The sequence below is a fragment of the Durio zibethinus genome, chromosome 18, assembly GCF_047325235.1.
Source record: "Durio zibethinus cultivar Kanyao isolate XHJ-2024 chromosome 18, ASM4732523v1, whole genome shotgun sequence".
NCBI classification, from domain to species: domain Eukaryota; kingdom Viridiplantae; phylum Streptophyta; class Magnoliopsida; order Malvales; family Malvaceae; genus Durio; species Durio zibethinus.
Window position 1 is genome coordinate 10,766,694 of NC_143179.1, and position 16,066 is coordinate 10,782,759.

The following is a 16,066-nucleotide window of genomic DNA, read 5'->3' on the forward strand; positions in this document are numbered from 1 at the left end:
TCCACCTTACTTTTTCCTAATCAACCCGTAAATGAAGCTCTAATTTTTCTTTACCTTGGAAAAATTTTCGTGCCATCCACGACACCTTTAACTCTATAAATGTTACTCTGTATTTTTCTGCTTCTTTTACTGGTCTCTCCCATTCCCATATATACATCTCTGTTGAATGAATTTGTATAGCTTTTTATCCTCCAAGCCAGCCGCCTCTTGTTTTATTCTTTGTTCTTCCTCTTTTGTCTTCTTCTTTGTATAAGCACTGGCTTTTATTCCATATGGAGAATTATCAAATGTTCTTTCCTATGTCATCGCCAGCAGCAGCAGCAGCTTATCCTATGCCAACAAACACGTCACCTAATTCTCAAGTTTTTAACAATTTTCATGGGAATATCTCAAATGGGTTGTTGGGTTTGAAGACAGAGAACTTCATCCAGAAACCAGAAGTTAAGGAAGTTGTTCAGAATGGGAGATTTGTTGGTTCTGAAACTGAGATAAAAATATCAGGCAATAAAAAGAAGGAAAAGATCAAGATTAGGAAGCCTAGATTTGCTTTTCAAACAAGGAGTCAGGTTGATATACTTGACGATGGATATCGTTGGAGGAAATATGGGCAAAAAGCTGTTAAGAATAACAAATTCCCAAGGTTTGCTTGACTTACTATATCCTCAACTAATTTTTCTTTCTTAATTTGTTCTGTTGCATGCATTTCCCCCAATTCCAAGTTCGATGATATATGATGATCTTCAATCTTGATGCATATCATAGTTGATATCCTTTCACAGTAATTAGGGTAAGAGTTGGGCAGTAGTTCCTTTCAGATTTAGAAATTAACATTTCCAACATGCAAGCACTATCCCTTGCATGCATGGCTACAAAAGAAATTCCATAAACGATAATTTCTCTACAAATTTTTGTCTAGGGTTTTCCCTCTCTCTCGCTCTCTCTCTCTCCCAATAATTCTTCTTAAAAGATCAGAAGAATTCACAGCTAGCCTAGTTCATTAAAGCAAGAATTTTCTAACAATTGTAACAACTACATGTTCTTCTCACTATTTCTATCCAACAAGGGATGTCAGATTTTGTATAATAGAGATATATTTAGTACACAAGATCATGATAGGATAGGATAAAAAGATATTATGAATAAGATTAAATTAAATAATATCATCTTATTTTGTGTTTGATGTGTTTAGTATACAAGATTACAATAGGATAGAATAAGATAATATTATGAATATGATTAGATTAAATAATATCATCTTATCTTGTGTTTGATATGTATAAAGATTATGATAAGATAATTTATTTATTGATCAAAATTATCTTTCCTTAAAGTATATACAATTTAGATTGTTGATGTAATTTTTAATGGTGTAATAGAACACTTAAGTTTAATCTCATTAATAAAAAATAATTCTTTTCACTTTTTAAGGGTATAATTGGACACATAAATTTAATATCATGAATTAAAAATAATCATCTCTACTTTAGAAGAAATAAATCATCCTATACTAAAAATATGATTAATCTTTTTTATAATCTTATCCCTTTCTTTTGATACAAATCAAATATAATATAAGATAATTATCATCATTTGCACCAAACATGATTTATTAGTTAAAAGTAGTCCAAAAATTTGTGGTTGGATTGGAATAGTTATGTGTGTGTGTTGGGGGGGGGGGGGTGGTTTAATTATGTCCAGACTCTAGAGCCTCCATGAACAACAGCATTGCTTTTTATTATTTGTCAAATGTGTTTAGAGGAATATCATTTAAAGCAAAATGATAGTACAAATTTAGTTGGGCAGTTTACTGAAAGACACAAGGGTCTAAAACTTTCATGCAATCTCGACAAGAGATCAGGAACAAGAGATTAACTAATGAATCCGAGATTTAGTCCAGACGGTTTACCAATAGACAAGATATGTTAGAATACAATTTGAACTTAGAAATTTTTAGAGCCTCTCAATCTATCCTTTGTAATTGGTCTTCGAAATTCTGGTTTCTGAATCAATCAAAAAGCATGATTTGAGCTCAGCTAACTCTATAACTTTGCATGTACAGAAGCTACTATCGATGCACACATCAAGGATGTAATGTAAAGAAGCAAGTCCAACGTCTAACCAAAGATGAAAGTGTGGTTGTGACAACTTACGAAGGGACGCACACTCATCCCATAGAGAAGCCAATCGACAATTTTGAACATATCTTGAGTCAGATGCAAATTTACACACCCTTTTGAAACCTATCATCTTCCATGCATATATATAATAGCTAGATGAAAATGCTGTATGCCTAATTAAATCCATACGAATCTTGAATTTAATCCTTCCATGTGAAATAATAAAGTTGTAATTTCTGAAATGTTCTTTTGTTTTTTATTTTCTTATGCTTAATTAGTTAGGAAATGGGAGGAAAACTCAAAGCTGAGACCTCATTTTTGGAGGTGTTCAGTGGTAGAACACTGACAATGTGTGATATCTGAAGTGTGAAAGAATCAACAATGTGTGATATTTGAAGTGTGAAACAATCAATCATATTCTCTTCATGCAATTTTTGTTTATCGTTTGTGTTTTTTTTTTCCCTTTCATTTGCAGCTGAGAATTATCACAAGCTCAAACTTCATGCAAATTTTTTTAAAAAAATCAAATGTAAAAGATTTACTTACAATGGATTAGAGATTTTATTTTATACCTATTGAGTTCTCAAAGACCTCCCTTTAATTAGCACTAGCTGTAAGAAATTATCTAATTAAATTCTTCATATTTATAAGAAATTAGTACTAGCTACAATATGTGATATGATGGTCATTTGCCATTTGGTGATTTATTGCTAATGTAAATATATGATGGTCATTTATTATCCATTATTGTAACAAGTAGATGATATTTTCAAAAATATTGCATTGCATGATTTAAATAGGAATTATATATGCTACTATAAGAAGTAATTTCTTTATAGAATCATTTCTCACTTTTATTATGTAGCTAATAGCCAAAAAAATAAAAATTCATGTGATTTAAGAATAATTTTTATGAGTTGGGTTGGGTTGAATCAGGTTTGATTAATATTTTTAGAGTTAAGGTCTGAGCTGCCTACTTAAGTTATGTTTTTACTCATATTATTTAAATTTATTACTAAAATATCAAAAATATTTTTATATTAATATTTTAATACTTAAATATTTTAGATTTTAAATTAAAAAATAATTATTTTATAATAAAATATTTTTACGAGTATGACCAAACCCGAAATTGAGAATCCTCTGCTAAAGTTCAACTCGGATTAGGGCTGTCCACTGAACCCATAGATACGTTTATTAAAACTATACTTCAACAATTAAAGACTAAAACTTTTTATAATAGAATTAAAAACTTAAATTAAGTGATAGATTTGTCTATAAACCTTGCTTCTTAAAAAAAAAAAAATTCCCCATTAGCTTTTTAATTATTTTCCACAAATTAAATAAATGGCCAAAAATAATTACAGAGCTTAAGTTTGGGCTCTTGCAATCAGAATTATTAAAATGGTTTGTCACATGTCAAAAACTAGGCAAAAATGAATGTTCCTTATTTAGGTATGAAAAGAAGATGTGATCATAATTCCACCTTTCTTCCATTTGGAGTTCGTTTGGAACAATGGAAAGTGTCTATATGCCATGCACCAATGTTAATTCTATTACAAATCATAATCTCTAATAAAAAATTCCTACTAATTAGAAATTCAGATAGCAATAAGAAAGTGAGGAAGTGAAGATTCCAAAGTGAAAAGATGGTGCATATTATTTCTTTATATTATTTTTATCTGCAATCATATCATTGATTTATCATTTTTTCTATTTTAATAATCCCCACTTCTAGAATTCATCACAGATTGGATAATAAAGAAGCCAAAGGCCCAAATGATAACCAGGCTGCTTCCTGTACCTCCACTCCTCATCTTTTGTACTTTTCCCGTAGTCTATATATAATTCAAAGAATTGTTGAAAACAAGAATGCCTGTCACTTTCTTTCACTCAATTTTGGTATCTTTCCTCTTTATCTATCTATTATTCAGCATCTTTCTAACTTTTGCTTGGTTTGTTTGTATGCCACACTAACAGTAGTCCACAACAATTTAGCTTCAAGTGTCAAACAAGGGAAAATTTTTACAAACTCAGGAAATAGAGAGAAGAAAAGAATTCTCACCAAGTCATGTATATGAGTCCATTTTTTCAGACTTTTGGCCTATTTAATTAGAATCTTGGTGTTTTTTTGTATACAGTAAGGGCCTCATGGAAGATAATTTGTGGGGTTTGCATTGCTGTTTCTCGTAACGTTTAGTGGAATTTGGAATAGGAGGCAAGTTAAATACTGTAGAAGTTTGAAGAAAAAGGGTGAAATGGATTTAGACTTTGAAGAATCTGCTTTAGGTTTATCTCAGCTGGAGTAAAGGATAGAAGAATAAAGGATTTGGATTAAGAAATTGGAGAGTCAAGTCATGAATAAGAGTAAGAACTCCAGGGCCTTAAAAATGGAGTCATCACCTTTAGGATCATTGAAGAGGTCTTCTGTGCCTAATGCAAATCAGAAAATGTCATGCTTGGTTGATGGCTGCAAATCTGATCTTGGAAACTACCGCGAATACTATAGGCGCCATAGGGTCTGTGAGCACCATTCCAAGGACCCAGTTGTCATTGTCGTGGGTGAAGAGCAAAGGATCTGTCAGCAATGTCGCAGGTAAGTGTAGAGCTTGCTGGTAATAAAGAGGAACCCAGTTCAACTTCTTTTTCCTCTCCCTGTCTGTGTCTTTATGCTGGGAGTCTTAACTTCCCTTAATTCAATTTGGTAGATTTCATGGTCTCGAAGAGTTTGATGAGGAAAAAAGAAGCTGCAGGAAACGTCTTGGTGGATATAACAGGCGCCGAAGAAAATCTCGGCCAAAATCTTTGTACATGAATCCTGGTAGTTTTCTAAGTAGGCTTGGATTTATTCTTATGGAAAAGTTTATCTATAACCTTTTTATTTCTTGCTTGAAAGATTTTTAATACGTTTATCTATAATTAACCTGCTATTATTCTTTATATCCCTTTTCTCTACATGATTTACAGAATCAATTTTAGGCAGCAAAATCTTGCAATTCAGTGATCCACAGATCTATGCAACTCCTGCAACGGTTTACAATAGTTATGAGCACTTGAATCTTGTTCATCGAACAAGGTCTCCCAAATACCTTGGTTTGAATCAACCATGGAGGAAATAGAGAAGTTGATACCCTGCTGAAAAACGACCATGACAGGATCAACCAAGTAACCCCTGTGGTTTCCGCTCATCGACAACTTTCCAATGTCCTTACTTCATCAGGTGGAAGAGGTAGCCAAAAGACGCAACCCAATGTGATAACCCGATCCATCGATTACTATTATGCTTGCTCTCTTCTGTCACCACTTATTTCAATGCGGTCAAATGCATCCATTCAATAGCACAGGTCACTAGTTCTCAAAGTAATATCAGTGAGCCTTAAAGTTTAACTCTGATCCCCGACGGGAACCAAGTCAACCCAGCAAGCAGTGGCAATATAATCCTTAAAGTTTGGCCTGATGGCTTGCTAGACGACCAGGCCTGGATTACATATAAATGCTCTTGAGCTTAAATGTTCTATGCCAAAACGGTCAGGTTCTTACAGTGCACCTGAGCAGTTCTTTTCCTTATGAGGCGTTAATTGTGCCCTTTAAACATCTTTGTATAACGATGATGATGTCTTTTTGAGCTGTAATATGTGGATCAGACTGTAAAATAATCTCCTCCAAATTTTTTGTGGGATAAACTTCCCATTTTTTAGATAATGTAAGGAAAAACAGCAACAAAAAATTGAAATTTTCTGCAAACTGAATATTTCTTCCTTTCTCCACCTCTTTTATTACAGAGTTATATGCTGCTCCAAATAAAACTGATATTTCTCAAAAGTATTAACTAAGTAAATAGGGCTGTGTATTAACAAAACATAAAAAAAAAAAGGTGAGACAACAAAATTTAAGCAGCTTTGAAGTGCAGAAATACACAGATATTAATCAAGACTTATTCTCAATAACAACCTAGATATCCAAAATTGATAACCCAAACTTCCTATAAAGACACTAGTCCTTCTCCTTGGGAGGAACCTTCGACTCCAGTTCCTTGGGCTTTGCCTTCTCAGCTGCCCTGAAAGAAGATCATTCAAGTTAGAAATAAGCTTTGTGTTAAGGCAAGAACTATTTGCAACAAATGTTTGGAGCAGATACAGACGATACATACAAAAATTGAAGAGTGGGAAGCACAACTTAGATACAAGCAGGTTTCACTCTGAAGTGATTCACCAATATTACAATCATATTGTTCAAAAAAACTGACTCCCATAACTAGAATTAACAGTGATAAGCAATGTTCTTATAACTATGCAGTTATTTATGTTAGAATTTTCCGGTAAGTGAGCTACTATTAATCGATGATTTTAATGTCTAATAAAACAGGCTGATAAATTTAATCTTAATACGAGATAAGTATAAAAACTCAAATAGTTAATTATAATCACTTACTAATGGGCTTTTACTTACTAACGGGCTTTTACTTATTGAGTCGATGTGATTTGACCATTAAGCCTTTAATCTGGTAAATATTTGACAGGGGAAGTTTCTAGGGTTTTAATACAAATTGGCTAAAGTCCCATCTTCAATTCTAAGTAATGGCAATAAAAAAAAAAGCCAAGAAAAAGATCTAGTCTTTTTTCAGGAATTGGTGTTTCTTCTACTTATCATCTATGACTTTTCAAACTTTTCAAACACGAACACAATATGATTAAATTTAGTGTTCTAATATTTACGTATAATTCTTCTTGAGATTTAGAATTATATTTACAATTTTTACCCATGTTTCATGCAAAATTGCCTCACTGTTGGGAGCTTACCATTTCTGTTTCATTTCTGGGTTTTCAATCTATACTATCACAAATCTAAAACAATAAAAATAGCAAAAAATTAAAAAAAAAAAACCCAGATGTTAAAGAAAAAGGTTTACTTGGAGGCAGCAGAAGATTCTTCTTCAAGCCAACTCCTTATATGCTTAACGTTGCGCTTAAAAATAGCAGCCGATTGTTTAACGTCGCTTCTCAGTAAAAGAACCACCGCGCCAACGCCTGCCACTGTTAATATGAAGTTGGTCAACCCCATTCTTTTCTACCCAAACTTTCTTTTACAGCGACTATCAAGAATCGTAGGGTGGAGTGAGAGAGAGATTGAAGTGGTTTGAATTGTGAGGGTTTTTGATTAGGGATTTTTCATTCTTGGAGAAGACGAATGTTAGAGCGGGAGGGCCCGTTATATTCTTGAATTGGGCCGAGTCTCAGCCCATTTATTCTTTTTATTGGGCTTTTAGTCTAAGCCCGATTTCAGATCCATTATTTAGGGGTAAAAGAAACTTTAAAAGATCAATTTGAAATCGGTTTAATTTTGATTAATTTTTTATTAGGTTCAAATCAAATTTGAATATTAAATGTAAATATTAAATTCAGATTGTAAAAAATCGAAAAAAAATTGAACCAATTGAATTATATATTTTTATTAATTTTTACATATTTTTTAAATTTTTATAAAATAAAATAATTATTTTATATATAAAGTTAAATATATTGAAAATTCTATTAAAATAATTTATAAAAAAACAAAAAAAATTAAAATTTAAAAACTGATTAACTGAATCGAACTAAACTGATAGATTTGGTTTGAATTGAATTGATTTTTTTAAAAAAATCACATCATATTCAAATCAAATTTTAAAAATTTATAATATTATATATTATTCAAAAAAATAAATCAATTTAATCCGAAACATTATCATCTCTACCATTATTTGTTTATGTAATTAACTTGTATGTTAAGGCAAATGGCAAAGAGTAATTCCTGCAGGTGATTGGTTTCCTGTGGAACAGCAAAGTTACTAAGTAGTTTTATCCAAATATATATATATATATATATATATATATATTAATCATTTCTAAATGTAACTTTTTGGTGTTAATTTCTGTACAAAAAAAAGTGATTGAATTCATCAATTCACACGTAAACCCAGGAAAAAGTGGGGACCTAGGCTGTCCAAAACGCATGCACGGCCATTTCTTTTCACAATTTCTCTTTTGGCATATCAGATATCTACTGTAGTATTCTCCAGCTTTCTACTCTTCATTTGCTTTGCAAGAAGCTTTCAAACATGACAGATGCATCAAATCTTTAGTCCCTCATGTTAGATTTCTTACAAATTCTTGTGCGGTTTGCTTTACCATGCAAATAAATGGTATCTGTTACAAACTTTCTTTTTGTTTGTGCAGGAACAGCCGCCGGAGCAGTGAAAAAAATTTGAGGCAGGCCTTTAACATGAACCTGTTTAAACTCTTGTAAGAACTTGATGAGATAAGTATGAAATGATATGAAGATCGAGGGTTAATGGAGCTTAGATCAGAAGTGATTAAGATCTCTTTATCTCTCCTTTGTCCTAGCTGCCAGATCCATTAAACAAAATAGCAGGGGTCGAATCAGCCTTTTGCTTGGTAGTTATCCTGTCATCATAAAAGACCAAAGAGAACAAATCACCAGCTTTTTCGTGCTGGGTCGTAGAAAAAGTTGATTTGAAGCTTTAAGATCTATAATTTCCTCTCAATTAAGTAGGTAAAGAAAGACAAATAGAAAAAGTTGAAGTAAATCGCCATTATGAAAGATTCAATGGAAATTGCACAGCCACAACCAACCCAATAAACCATTTCCATTACATTGCTGTAGTCATGAGTCAAATCCAATTTAATGAATTTTGACTGATGACTGATTAGGAAAAAATTACACTTCACACTAATAAGAGCATTCTTTGTTTGCACCAAAGAACTTACAAACATGACTATCATATTCAGCATCCTAATGCAAGCTCCTTATGATGAGCCTGCTTCCCAGGCAACGTTGCCCCTTCAAAAAGAAAGGGTCCGATCGAATCCAAATATTTTACTATCAGGAATAGCTAGAATCAGAACAGTTGAGACCCAGGAAAGTCTTTGCAACCTAGCTCCTTTTTCTTTCTGAAAAATGACAGGAATAAAGAAAGATATAAGAATCCCATGTTATGGATTTGTTTTGATACACATGGTAACTCATTTTCTAGTATCTACCACAGCATTTAAATGTTAATTCAACCAGATTGATGACGTGAAGATGAAGATGATACTGAGACAAGTGAGAAGGCATTTTCAATGAAATTCAAAAAAAGAAAAAAAAATCGAAATCATGGATGCTTTACACCAAAAATAACTATTATTAGATGTTGATGATGACTGATGTAGTGACTAGATATGATATTGGCACGGCTCAATCAGACTAAAAAACTCAGCCACCGAGTGATTTGATCTGATTGAACCCTGCCAACATCAAAATTTCAACTTAAGTATCAATAGGCGAAAGAAAGAGAAATTCATGTGGCAGCCTCCAATGCGCTGTGCACCGCATGCAGCCAGAACAAAGTCTCACCATTGATCATGAGAATGATGCAGAAAATACAGAATAAAAGACAAAAAATCAGGAAGTGGTATATTTTTACACATAATATTAAAATATAGAATGGTTAGGATGTTCAAATCTTTGCTTTATATAGGAAAAGGGTGAGCTGTGTGTAAAGAAATTTCATAATTCGATCCAAATGGTAATTGATGCTGAGAGAAGTTTCATTTCTTCTATTTCACCTAATTTGGTAAAAGATATGCCTAAAGAGCATGGCTGGAGGACCCTCATTTTATATTCATTAATATTGCTATAATTTGCTTTCTAATCATCGTCACCAAAGCATCATCATTGCTGCATGCTGAGCTTGGCAATTAGGAACAAAAGCTATTCACCTTGCAATTTTGAGGCAGAAATTTAGCTCGTCTTTTCGTTGTAATCAACCAAACCCATTTTTTCACTTCTGAGATCTTTCTTTTTTTTTTTTGGTAAAAACTGATGAAACAATCTGTAGTTTTACATGCATTAGGAGAAGCAACAAAGACCCGAGGCAAATGCTCTTGACATTGGCATGTATATGTTTGATTCACGAAATTTCAGTATTGCAAAGAAGAAAAAAGTAGTATTTTATCAATTAACTTAGATGCCTTTTTCTTTGCTATAAAGATATGAAAAAGCCATTGGTTCACCAATCGTCAGCTTGACACAGAACCTAGCCTAACTGATTTGTCTTATTTTCCTTTATAGATTTGCTATTTTTGGGAATCTTTGATTAAATATTAGATGGAAATAGTTTGTGAATGTCCTTTGCTTATGAAGATTGAAGCCATTGGAACTGCTCAAGATAAGCTAAAGATATGATAAGCATTTTCTGCTCAATTATTTTCATCATTTTCTGATTATCTATGCATATTAAATGAATGAATCATGATCCTGGGTTTGTAACACAAACTTCGATCATACTAGTTCTTTTTTTGCAGTAATAGAAGGCAATAAAAGGTATGGTTAAGTGGTACATTCGAAATGATTTTAAATCAATAAAATTAAAAATGTTTATGCCTATTCAAATATGTCATCGCAACTAGTTTTTAACCAACTTCAATTTGCATTGTCCTAAATTAGCTTTAAGCATATCTAATAATTTAAAATACGATATGATAACATAACATAAATATAATATAAAAATAAAATACGAAATCACACGATTTAAAATTTTAATAATGATTATATATGGATTTAATAAAATTAAAAACATATATTTTATATTTTTATGTTGATAAAAACTGTAACATACAATTTTCGTATAAAATATGATAAAATACATAGATTTTATTATTTTATATGATACGAATACACAAATCGTTAAATCTAATTTTAAATTTTTTAGCTTTTGTACACGTTAAAAACAAATTTTTTTGGCCAAAACCCCCAATTGCCCAAATTATGAGAAAAAAAATTGGCTTTAGGTGGGTTAATTACAGAAACTCGTCAAGCAGAATTAATGCCCTTGAAAATTCTTGGAAATAAGCTTTATATATTCAATAGGAACCTTGGACTGCAATATTCCAGGCTTTCAATTTTGCATTTGTATTATTGAAGGCTGCTTAACAGAGTGTTGAGGCATGTGTCTATATTTGAGCCTGCCTTGCTAAGTAAATAGTCAAAGACCAGAAATCTGGCCTGCTTTTAAGTTGGTAATGTTTGTTGCAATCTCTTCCTTTCAACAACCGAACCAAAAAAAAAAAAAAAAAAAACCCAAAGAAATTTTAAAGAATGTGAGTATCATGGGAACAATAGTAGGACCAGAGGAATTCTTAAACCGATTGAGACCCAACTACAAGAAGCAATGAATTTGAATATTTTTGAAGTACCCTGAGAGGAAAACAAGACTATTATTGGTGATAAATCTAGAGAAATTTTGTTACATTTAATTTACAACTTAACCCTAGAAAAGTTGTATAAAAAGGAAATGCATTTTTGGTCCATGGAAATATTATATTTTTTATACACATCAAAATTCATAAAGCAAATAGGAGAGCAAATACTTCATATATTGTTAGTAATTTCAGCCCAATTTAATAAGTAATCACTCTTTTTTTCGTAAAGAGAAGTTAAGATCGATCTTTGTAAGAATATACCAAATTGACATAAAAAAACATTTTTAAAATCATCCAAAAAAAAAAAAAGAATTAAGTTCAATTTCTTAAACATTGAGGAAAAGTCTCAATGTTCTTAGAGAATGCTCCAGATGACAGAGTTGAAGCAGTAGAAAAGGAGACGATTAGAAATGCAAGGCATGAATTGCAGAAGAATGGAAGATGCAATTTCAATCCTACATGTCCACTTATCCAAATATGAGAAAGCAACGAAAAGGGGAAAGAAAAAAAATACAAAAGAATAAAGCAGGGTATTTACATGAACTACGGCTTATCTATACTCTATCATATCAGGATAACTCATGTTCAGTGGTCCGACTGCACTTATTAGTCCACCTAGGGCCAATCTTGGTGTTGCTCGGGCCCAGCTTAGCTGAGCTAAGGGTAAAACTTTAAAATTATAACAAAGAAAAAAAGAGTAATTAAAAATAAAGGTTGAAGGTATTTTAAATATTTGTATTTCAATATTTAAGTTAGAGATTAGTTTAAAAAAATAGAAAAGTTAGAAAAATGTAAAATGATATAAATAGTATTTGAATAATCTTATTTATAATTAAAAAGTGAGAAATTTTAAATAATTTAAGCTATCCGAAATCAATTCTATAATTAAAATAATTTGAAGTATCAAGTTGATTTGAACATTAACCTTTCATTTAAAGGATGATAAATTAATTTTGAAAAGCGCTTGCTGGATAAATTGATAAAGTGATCGAACTAACATGATATTGTAATCTCAAATTAATTTAACATATTAAGTCAACTAAAAAATTTAAATTAACCTTGGTTGTTTATTAACAATTTCTATGAGAAGAGATTATTGAAATGCCCTTCGAACTTAAAAATGCCTCGCAGGTGTTATATGTGTCACCTTCTTACAAAATTCTGTCTATTTGAAATTGAATAATAAATTAAGGAATCAATTGACACAAATAAAAGAATAGAAGTGTAAATGAGAACTTTCGTATGGTTGGAGGGTTTATTTTATCATTATGCCGAAACACCAAACATATTCTAATTGGTAGGATCCACTGGTTTGCCTAACTGATAAGGGCATTCACTTGACTATTTGGTGCTGATTTCCCTAACAATAATAAAAGAGATATGTGCATGTTAGCGGTTTGCAATTGGCAGGCATGAAATATGCAAAGGAGAGCATTCTTTTAGCCATATTAATTAAAAAAAATGTACAATTATTAACTCTATATTTTGATAAATATTAATAAAAAAAAAGAAAAAGAAAGTTTTTTAAAAGAAAAAAAAAAGACACATGTAACATTTATTTGGATAATTAAATTAATAAAGGAAAGAAAAGGAAAAAAAATTCTAATACCCATTATTTGGATAAAAAGTGAAAAAAAAAAAAGAAAATAATTTATTATAATAATTTTTTTCAATTATAATCTTTTGTTGTCTGTGATTTTATAGCACTCCTAACCATGATATATTTGTTATCTTGTCTGATCTCACAATTACTTCTGTATCAATGATTTTTAATCAAGTGAAATAGGAAGATGTTTTATAAATATGCATTGATGAATTTTGAATTAATCTAACATCTTATAAACTCAAAAAATATATCTATTTATATTCAACCATTCATCAAAATCAAATTACCAAAAAATTATAAAAAATTTTTATATTGTAAGATATATATAAAAGTTATTTAAAAAAAATGATTTAAAAAAAATTATAAGTTGATTGTGATTTGCTTAGATTTTTTTGATTAAATTTTTAGTATTAATAAAAATGTAGACATAATAGTTTTTTTATAAAAAAAAAAATTTAACTTTTTTTTCTTAATTTTTTCTCCAAATTGAGGTATTAAAAAAATTTGAAAAACCAAAAAATATTTAATTTTTTACTTTTTTTTTTCTTTCTTTAAATTAAATATTTATCCAAAAATTTTTTTTTTTATTTTCTTTACTTTCTTTTACTTTACTCTCCTTTCCTTACTCTCCTCAAGTTCTTTATATCCCAGGAAGTGTTTCCATACCCTATAAAGTGTTACTTTACTTTCCTTTCCTTACTCTCCCCAAGTTCTTTATATCCCATAAAGTGTTTCCATACCCTATAAAGTGTTCAGAACTGTCTGTGTATTTAATAAATGATTGGGTTATATGGGTAAAATTATGCATAATTTTGTACTTAAAGAAGATTAATATTCTCCTAGATATTTAGTCGAGGGACCACAATCCATCAAGAATTTTCATGTTTATCTGAAATTGCTTGTATAGACAAAACAGTTCACAAGCAACTACTATATATAGCCAACCCTACTCTGGCTTGTCTTCTGATACTCCTCACCATATGATCAATTGATCTGAAATCTAACCGCAGACAGGTTTTAAGATGAAGTCCAACCGCAAGCGCTGAGGGTTCATCAAGGGGAAGCTGACGCCATTCTACCGAGCAGCCAGGCCAGCAGCAGCCATGCAGCACACCATCAAGGTCAAGCCAAACCGGGAATCTTCCACAACACCTTCTGTCAGCTTTGGGTTCACCACGACTACACGATTTCCCAGCCAAAGCAGGTCTCATTTGTCATACCTGCTGATAAAAACCGCAAAAATTTAAGCCAAATTGACAACTTCTTTAGAGTTACTGGTGATGAAAGTGTTGATCTTAAGGCTACCACTTACATCTCTTCAGTTCAGAAACGTTTCAAGCTTGAATGAAAAAACTCAGGACGAATTAAGCTCCAAGAAATTACTCACTAGAAAGACCAATGGATTACCCTCTTAATATTAAGTTCCACTAATGAATTCCTTTGCCTGTTATCATCCTAGAAGATTTTCATTTGTGCATAGAATTTGGAGGTATTCCACCGATCTATAATTGTTTCATCCATAATTAAGCATAGTTCTTGTCCTAGGTTGAGGCGCATTTTATTTTGACTCCGGAGCTTCGCCACGTGCATGAGTTGTAATTCAATTGAAAGTAATTTGATTTTGCCCTATTTCTGATACAAATTTCACTTCTTGATTACAGTGGAATATATATGAATGCCAAAAGTCATGATTAGAGAATTTAATATTGTGAATCAAAATTCGATTCTTGTAAGGAATGAAAATTAATTTACTCCTGATTATATTAAAAAAAAATTATATTATCACCCCTACTGTAGCTTGAATGTGGTATATTATTCTTCCGAGGCAGTGTATGCGGATAGTACTAGTAGTGTTTTTGGATTTTCAACTTCTTTTGACAAAACGAAAACAGAAATTGTGTTGTGAAGGAGCTTTTGCTAGCTCTTCAGCCGTACAAATACATGGTACTAATTGTCTGTCTGCATGATTAGGTATTTTGCAAGTTGGCAAAGAGAGATGAAAGCTGCCTGGAAGCTTGCGGGAACTAATTATTTACTAATCCATATTAAAGTATAATAATACAAATAGATAATGTCGAGGAGGACGGTTCAGGAAGAGACTACTTGTTCTTTTCACAAGATTTGGGTGTAGAAATGTGCTAGCTGGCCTGGAAAAAGGTTAACATGACATACTAAATTTTGATTGAGAGCTGTTCTCAAGAGCAATCTATGAACTATGTTCAATGATAATCCAAATCCTGAAATCTCCTCCTCCTCCTCTACTTCCAGGCCCCATCGGCAGGTGGCCCTATCCGGGATTTCTCCTACAGCTTTTGCTTGTTTTTTCCTTGGGATCTCTTTGGCTTTAATGCTGTTCGGTTCTGTCACCTTTATCATAGGTTTCATTAATTTAATGCCTTGGGTCATCGGTTTGGTCGTTGTTTTCCCCTTTGTTGGTGTCGTTTCAAGTTTGTCTGAGCTTCGGAGGGAGGTCGTTCGTTGTTTCCAAGGATGTCCCTTGTAAGTATACATAATAAATTCTTTTCAGAGTTTCTGCCTAATGGGTTGTTTTGTTTTCTCAGAAATAACCAGTGTTTTTGCAGCTTGGAGGCTCTCGTGAAGCTAACACAGTTTCTTGATATTTGAAGCCTGTAAAGTTGAAATTAAGGCTAGGAGGATTGCAAAGCTTAATTTGGGCGGTTTAACGTTCCTTTGCTGAAAATTGACTTTAAGTTATTTTTGTGCCATTTTAGCTAAGAATAATTCTCCTGTTTTCTGTTAATGCTTGCCAAGTGCCATTTTGCCTCTACTCTGAACATTGGAAACCCCTCTACATTTGCTCTATTGGGTTAAAATACCAATTTCTGATGAGGGCAGTCCTACTTTGGGCTTTGTTTTATGGTTTCTAATCACCCTGCTTTGTGCTAGAATTTTGTTGAAGCCCAAATTGTTGTCAATCACTAATTAATTGGACAATGGTAGTTGAGTAACCATAGTTTTGGGTTTTGGTTCAATGTAGCCCATGGAGAATGGGCCAGGGTGCTTACTCAACCTTCTGAAATTTTCCGCTAACAAGCCGTTGCTTTCTTCTACCAATGGCAAGTCACGCATGAAAGTAGAAA

At 32.0% G+C, this 16,066-nt stretch overlaps 4 protein-coding genes and 1 pseudogene across 4 annotated transcripts; 4 read left to right on the forward strand and 1 right to left on the reverse strand.

The window, feature by feature from the left end:
• The first annotated feature begins 109 nt into the window (after window positions 1-109).
• LOC111300479 (putative WRKY transcription factor 75) lies at window positions 110-2,548 on the forward strand. The gene is made up of 2 exons (XM_022896111.2): window positions 110-640; window positions 2,060-2,548. Exons 1-2 carry the CDS (start codon window positions 273-275, stop codon window positions 2,235-2,237), a joined length of 546 nt encoding a protein of 181 aa, XP_022751846.2. The 5' UTR covers window positions 110-272; the 3' UTR covers window positions 2,238-2,548.
• A 1,575-nt stretch (window positions 2,549-4,123) lies between these two features.
• LOC111300923 (squamosa promoter-binding-like protein 13A) lies at window positions 4,124-5,800 on the forward strand. Its single transcript, XM_089747478.1, has 3 exons — window positions 4,124-4,713; window positions 4,826-4,938; window positions 5,085-5,800. The coding sequence occupies exons 1-3, from the start codon at window positions 4,475-4,477 to the stop codon at window positions 5,234-5,236; spliced, it is 504 nt and encodes a 167-aa protein (XP_089603604.1). The 5' UTR covers window positions 4,124-4,474; the 3' UTR covers window positions 5,237-5,800.
• A 118-nt stretch (window positions 5,801-5,918) lies between these two features.
• LOC111300481 (uncharacterized) lies at window positions 5,919-7,288 on the reverse strand. Its single transcript, XM_022896112.2, has 2 exons — window positions 7,027-7,288; window positions 5,919-6,174 (listed from the first exon to the last, which is right to left on the reverse strand). The coding sequence occupies exons 1-2, from the start codon at window positions 7,176-7,178 to the stop codon at window positions 6,111-6,113; spliced, it is 216 nt and encodes a 71-aa protein (XP_022751847.1). The 5' UTR covers window positions 7,179-7,288; the 3' UTR covers window positions 5,919-6,110.
• Window positions 7,289-13,987: 6,699 nt separating this feature from the next.
• Window positions 13,988-14,594, forward strand: LOC149513709 (uncharacterized; annotated as a pseudogene).
• LOC149513710 (uncharacterized) lies at window positions 14,048-16,000 on the forward strand. Its single transcript, XM_089747479.1, has 3 exons — window positions 14,048-14,169; window positions 14,937-15,464; window positions 15,548-16,000. Exons 2-3 carry the CDS (start codon window positions 15,181-15,183, stop codon window positions 15,588-15,590), a joined length of 327 nt encoding a protein of 108 aa, XP_089603605.1. The 5' UTR covers window positions 14,048-14,169; window positions 14,937-15,180; the 3' UTR covers window positions 15,591-16,000.
• The last annotated feature ends 66 nt before the right edge of the window (window positions 16,001-16,066 follow it).